At 35.6% G+C, this 7370-nt stretch overlaps 1 protein-coding gene across 9 annotated transcripts in view; it reads left to right on the top strand.

Annotated features, from left to right (window-relative positions):
• The window catches only part of ey (eyeless), a 405615-nt gene that overhangs the window by 192563 nt on the left and 205682 nt on the right, over positions 1-7370 (top strand). For all 9 annotated transcript variants that reach the window (XM_017632808.1, XM_017632823.1, XM_017632838.1 and 6 more), the window contains one exon: positions 3540-4410. In XM_017632808.1, coding sequence (XP_017488297.1) covers positions 3540-4410 — 871 coding nt within the window. The remainder of the gene's footprint in view (positions 1-3539; positions 4411-7370) is intronic.

Genomic DNA, 7370 nt, shown 5'->3' with positions numbered 1-7370 from the left:
GAAAATTTTGGCAACTTGAGTTCCGCATAATATCATATAGGCTCTGGCGCGTTATACAAAGCGAATTAGAATTTACTCCTAAAATGGAAAACAATTTTTTTAAAGAAAACCCGAATTGAGTTGCATTCCCTTCCACCATCTCTAGCTTTCGTTTGTCAACACTTCTGTTATCTACGTGACATGTAGGTTGCTGACAATATTATTACAAGAACAGTCACATACATGCATGTAAAGAAGTTCCGTTCTACTTATTTATGTGACACCCTCTATATTGAATTTGTGTTGCAATTTTTAATTTTATTTACCCAACTTTAACAGCTAACTATGATAATAATACAAAATATATGTAAACCTAAACAAAAAATCTAACAAAAATACGGTTACGCAGTTATTAATTTTATCGTAAAGTTTAAGGGTAAACAAGAGGAAAAAACATTTACCTGGGTGCTGAATGTAGGGTTCATAAAGAAAACAACTTACCCGCAATAAGAACAACAACAAATAACATTAAATGACTTTGGTACATACATTTTTCCATACTTNGGGTAGGTTCAGAAGACGCATCAGTTGAGCGCAACCGTTTCTAAAAAAATCAGTGATCGTTATGCGTCTTCTGAACGGCTTGATGCATTAACTGTCAAATTCAACTCTTAAAGGTACACAGCAACATGTTGTCTCAAATGATCAGAAAAATATTACGAGCATCTAACACGCAACTGTTGAGTTGATCAGAAGTACACAACAACGCATTCAGAAGGTAAAATCGCAACAGTTACTGAGCTGTTGCGCCTTCTGAACGTGCCCATTTATTTCAACATTGTTGATTTATTGCATATGCATGTTAGCATAGATAGCAAATTTANTAACAAAAATACGGTTACGCAGTTATTAATTTTATCGTGAAGTTTAAGGGTAAACAAGAGGAAAAAACATTTACCTGGGTGCTGAATGTAGGGTTCATAAAGAAAACAACTTACCCGTAATAAGAACAACAACAAATAACATTAAATGACTTTGGTACATACATTTTTCCATACTTTAGTAAGCTTGTTCTTATATTATTGCAATGAGTTTATGATGAAAAGTTGAATATTTTAAAAAAGGCACAAAAGGGCAACTTTTTTTTTTTGGGATATTAGTCCAATATGCACAGATTATGGTAAATGCAAAATTATAATCTACACTCACGCACAAAAAAACATATGTATATATAAACATGAAAAATACCAATTTTTTTAAGGTTTAAAACAAAAATCAATTAAAAATATAAGCACACTTTTTTTCAAACCCAAATATACAATATAAACACTTGAACTACCTGAGGTTGAAGGTTCCATATTAACTTTAAATCTTTCTTTGGAAATTATTACGAAAAAATACTTTAGTCACCGACGAAATTACACAAATCACCTCTTGCTAACAAACTTGTTATAAATAGTCAACTTTGGGAGCTTAGTGTTGGAAAACGGTTAAGGATAGAACAAAAATACTTTAAGTTAGTGATGTGAAATATTGTCTAATTTTACGTGGTACCAAATACTTTAAACATATTTCAATTTAATTTTTTGAATTAATTCGCTAAATCAGTGTGAAATAACCCAGTGTGCACCGGTTGTGTATTCAAATTAGAAAATTGGGTAGGCGCCGTGGCCAATGGTAGCTCTTGTACCATCTCTGTATCAGTGTTGATATTTAAGATTTTTAAATTGTACCAAATTAATGGCGAAAAGTGTAACTTTTGGAGCTTTATTGTACTTTTCACCATTTTCGTCAACGCATTACCTCCCTTTTCCCGCGAGCAAACAAAACCATTTTTTGTTTGTCTACTGCAGTGTGTTTCTTGTTCAATTCATTGTAGAGCTCCAGTGAGTGTAGGCTTAATTTAACGTAACTTATCGTTGAGATCTCTTCACCTAGCCTATAAAGTCATAGCCACTTTTGTCAGAAAGTCCCACTAAGTTAAACTAGGTTTCATTAAGCTTAGAGTTTAACTTAAATTATATTTCACATTTTTAAATGTAAAAAGCTACTGTCACCAGGTTTGGGCTATTTATTATAGTTTTTCCAAATTAATTTTAATTAAATTTTTTTTTTATAAAAGTACAGCTCATTGTCTAACAAAATCTATACAAATAAAACTTAGTTTAAAATATTGAAAAAAAACCGTCAACAACGGTGTTGCGCATTTTCATCCATATAAAATAAAATGCGAGCATTCATTATATGGAAGAAAGTGCGCAACATCACAAACGAAAAAATTCCAAAAATCAACGGTATTATTAAGACACTTCTAACTTGCATCTTATTATACTACAGTGAATGGGCTACAAAAGTGTTAACCCAAAACATGTCTACAAATTCTGAACAAAAACGGTGAAAATTTGATAAAACTCTATTGATCTTTTTCACTCTTTCAAGTTTGGATTTAATTGTAAGGTTTTTGTTAGACAATGAGCTACAATTTTATAAAAAAAAATATTTAAAATTCATTACAAATAAATAAAATAAATACCGGGTGACCGTGTAATTTTGTCAAAGATGAAGACAATAATGATAAAAAATTAATACACTCAGGTCAGTTCATATTAATGAAAATAAACCACACAAAATGAGATCACTACAACGCATGAAATTTACATACAACACCGGAATCGCTTAATTACTTCTATATCTGCAGGATCGCCATTAGGTAAATTGCATTTCCAAAGATTTTTTCAAAATAATTAGCTATCAGGGATATTTCACCCGCCGATGAAAAGAAATCGCAGTCACCATAACGCACAACACTAATATTGCTGTTCATAATCACGTTTACATCCAAAATTACAATTCATAATTTCGTTTTGTAGCAAATATGAAATATAGGTACATATACCCATTTACTTAAATGTAAACGGATTAAGAATCAAAGTGCTAGAAGAGATTTGAGCGTTGGGTACAAAAAGTATTTTTGATGCTGAAAACTTAAATCGGCCAATTGTAATTTAGTACCTTTTAAAATTAATTGTACTGAAAAAAGTACAATTGTACTTAAAATATCAACACTGCCTGCAACTACACAGGCAGGCCTTCTTCTTCGGTTCTGATAAACTCGAGCTCGGGTCTAGCTGGCGCAGCGCACGCACTCACACATTCAGCCTTTCGCATTTAATGCGAATGCTCTGCTAATACACAGGGAAAGAGAAATAGCGGCTGCAATGCAAATTTCTTAGTAAATTAGAATTTTTCATTAACAAAAACCTACGGGTGCACCTTTTGTGGCATGAATCGACGGACGACAATGGCAGCAAAGCATCATTACCGTTTCATGCCACTCAGTCCAGAAAGTCGTTGTATGCATTCGCATTCAGGCTTTTATTCTATGCTCTTTTCCTAATTCTTTGCGCTTTCCCATTTAATAAAAGTATAACTCACATGTTCATACACGCACCTGCATATTTGCTTTGCTTGTCTATATTTTACTTACAAATACATACATACATATGCACTTGTTTATCTACTCATGAGTATTGATGTATTTGTCTCTAACAATTTCTTAGGTTTCCTCCATTAACCGAGTGCTGCGCAACTTGGCCGCCCAAAAGGAACAACAGCAGCAACACGGCTCGCTTTTAACGAATGGCAGCAGCAGCAGCAATGGCGGCAGTGCAAGTAGCGCCACTGGCAACCCGAACGCTTCCAACCCCACGAGCAGTGCTGCCGGCAATGGCTTAGGTGGAGGTTCCACCAGTGGCGGCAGTGGGGAATTGATGCAGACAACCAACACACCGCTGAACTCCGACGGCAGTATGAGTAGCAGTGTCGGTGGTGGAGACGGCGATGGCGGCACGACGAATGGTAGCGTTGCTGGTATTAGTGGCACCACAGACTCTGCGGATGCTGTTTACGACAAGCTACGCCTGCTAAATGGCCAACATCAACATAGCGGCATAGGCTCAAACTCATCACTTCCACCGCCGGCGGGCACGCTGGCACCTGCGGCTCCACATCATTATCACCACCTGCAGTCGCACTCGCACCCACAGACACACCCGCATATGCACGCCTCGGCCACATCGCTGCCGCCCCACCACGCACATCACCTACCGCACACGCACCATCATGCTATATCAAATCAAAGCTGGCCGCCACGACACTATTCTACTTCATGGTATTCGCCTCCGCTAAATGGTGGCGCTGGTGGTGGCGGGGGACCAGTCTCCAGCGGGGTGAACAGCGCCAGCAGTGGCGGCATTTCATCGCCAACGGAAATTGTGACCTCAGCTTTTGCTTCGGGTGTACAGCCGCTTAGTCCGCACGGAGGCGGTGGTGGCGCCGCCAACGTCAACGGCGGCAGTGGGAGCACCAGCAACTTGTCCTCCGCGCAACACAACAGCTGCCCAATGACCGATGAAATACTACTGAAAAAGGGTAAGTGTACACCTGCATTCCTGCTTGAAAAGTTTGACTTAAATTACTGATAAGTATATATCTACACATGTACAATATAAATATACGAGTATTTAATTACGTGCACATGTACGTTGGCCGCTACTCATTTACAGTATGGCTTTTTAACCGACTTCACAAAAAGAAGGTTATCAGTTCATCAGAATATTTTTTTTTTGTTTTTTATGTATGTTACCGCATAACTTTGGACCACGTTAACCGATTTCTAAAATTCTTTTTTTAAGAAAAATTGTTACCTCACAGGTGGGCCCATACTAATTTGGTTTAAATCCGATCATTAGATCATTAAAAATTTAACGATAATCTTAAATTTTTATATGAGAATTGAAGTTGGTTTTGTTTTTTGCTTAAAAATTACTTCTTTCCAATTCCGTAGCGGTTTCTGGGATTGGGAGTTGTAGGTGAATGGAATGGACAATTACGCAATTTTTTACATATTTTAAAGTATTTACGCAAACAACTCATAATCAAAATAATAGTGTTACCTTTATTCTCGTAGTATGTAGAGTATGATTAGCAAACATATGGTGACACTTAGGATCAGGGATGTTGCGAATATTTGCATTCGCATCATTTTACACATTCGCATTCGGCATTCGCATTCGCATCAAATCATACGAATGCCAGCTAACGACGAGTGTTGCCACAAAGATTTTTAATTTGTTACCATACCTCTTAAAAAAAATTACCAAATTTTTATGAGCATAATATTCTAAACAAATTGGAAATTATTTTTCGACGTATGTAGATAATTATTTTGGCGACGACTGAACTGCATCACGTCTGGGATTGTGGCCAGCTTAGATCTATTTATATTTTTTGACCGAAAGATGAGTTCTTCCCCTTCTTTTGTGAGAAACTCATAAAAATCATGATGTCGCTGCCGCGTTCAAAAAATTCATATCACCATCGATAGAGCGTTTAGATAACGAAGTTGAACAATTTACAGCTGTGGTTGTCCTCTTCAGTGTGTTCCGAGTATAACAATTCACAAATATTTTTAAAACATAGCGCAAAAAATCACTCACAGATTTACAAACATTTAAAAGGTGTTTAATAGTTAATTTCCACTGCAGTTTATGCCTATTGGAAAAAAGCAGATTACAACTCTAAGGAGGTAGTTGCTCATATTAAGCACAAGCAAATGAAAGGAAAATAACAAAAACGAATATATAAACCTTGCGGATCACCTCTTGTTAAAATTATCTAAACCCTTAAGTGTAATTAAGCGTTTGGTGGAAATGGGCTGTAACATACAGTCTTTTACATAACTTAAAATCAAACCATGAAACCAGCAAATATATCGTTAAACGTTAGATAAAATTTACTTTTGTAATTTTATAAATGGTTCACATTCGTATTTAATCGCAAAATTTTAATTAGTCCTGTGAAATTATTTTCCTTCACCATTGGTTCCGGCAGGGAAAAATTATCCAAAACCCTGATTTGTGGGACTGTAGGGGCTGTGATCGAGCCGCCATATTGGGAAAAATGGGTGGATTCCTTAAATTGCTATATTGCAAACTCATACTAAAAGTTCTCATACTAAGAGTTCATTAAAGAGCCCTTTAAATTTTTGGCTGTCTTAAGGTGTAGAAGCATACATATCGAGTCGTGTGCGCAAAAATGACGTATGAGCCAAAAAGTAAATTGTTCAGGAGACGGTTTTTTTTTAATATCTTTGAATCCAGCTTATATATTGTCATGAAATTTGGTAAGTAACTTTATTTAGTTCTCTTGTATATGATGCAATAAATAGAATTTTAATATTCGTAGCATAAGGGTAGGTTTTGGCTCATACGTTTTTTTTGCCTGCACAAAATCAAGCTACTGTCTGATGATTTGGCTGTTACATCAAAATTTTTTTTCACATATGTTTATTTTTTTTATTTTGTACTTCAGATTATTTATTTTTACTCACATATATATCTAAAATTAAGTTAAATTCATGTAAAATTAAGTCTTTTAAGTTAAATTCATTGGTTTTCATAAAAAAAAGTTTTAAAAAGTGTAAAATTAAGTAAAATTATGTTTAAAACAAGGGAATTAAATCTATCAATATCAGTCTTCCTCTTGATCTGTCTCAGGAAGGCGATCCTTGACGTTCTCATCGTGTTGCATATTTAAATACTCGTTGTGAAAATGTCGAGGTATTGTGTTATTTTCGCAAAGTTTTTTTAAATCTTTGTACTTCGTCGATGAAATTTCCGATTTATTCTTATACAGAGGAAGTGGTCCACTTGTTATTATATGAGTGTTGCGTCTTGACCGTGCGATGGAGTCCATATTAAAATTTTTAATTTCGGAATGATCACCGTATCCATGGTTAAGCTTAATAATAGGATTATTTTTCTCAAATGTTGCTGAGCGCAAAGTTGGAAACGATAATTTTTTTGAATTGGGGAACAGTGCCTGTGAGTATGTTTTCCAGTCTTTGAAGTCCCAATGATTCATGATAATACATTCATAATTAACCGGATTTGTTCTAGCGTTAGATATCATAGTGTACCATTCACTTGGAGCCCAAACGGTCCTATCTCGGACAAATGATTCGATAGTACTATGAATGGAATCAACGGGCATCATAGTATGTCCAGGTAATAAATATGTTACTCGTATATTGTTGATAAAATTTGAGTTTTCAAGGAAATATAATATCATAGCTAGCAAAGCTCTATTGCGATTTTGTCCCGCACAACTATCACAGTACAGGCTAATTGAAGAGTACGTGCTTCTTTCATCCACAAGTTGGAGATAGCGAAATATAATGGTCGAAATTTCATTACAACCCCTTTTGCCATCAGCTTCTCCCCACAAAAAGCAGTAACCATTCCGGGTGCCATTCTCATATATGCTTTCGTTGTAATATGCATATTTTCGTGAATAAAATAAGGTTACACTTTTCCCGTGAGGTGTATTCA

Source organism: Rhagoletis zephyria, unplaced genomic scaffold, assembly GCF_001687245.7.
Source record: "Rhagoletis zephyria isolate East Lansing unplaced genomic scaffold, Rhagoletis_zephyria_1.1 Rzeph_scaffold_00100, whole genome shotgun sequence".
Classification (NCBI taxonomy): Eukaryota; Metazoa; Arthropoda; class Insecta; order Diptera; family Tephritidae; genus Rhagoletis; species Rhagoletis zephyria.
Note: the sequence above shows the minus strand (reverse complement) of the source record. Positions and strands in the feature narration are given on the sequence as shown.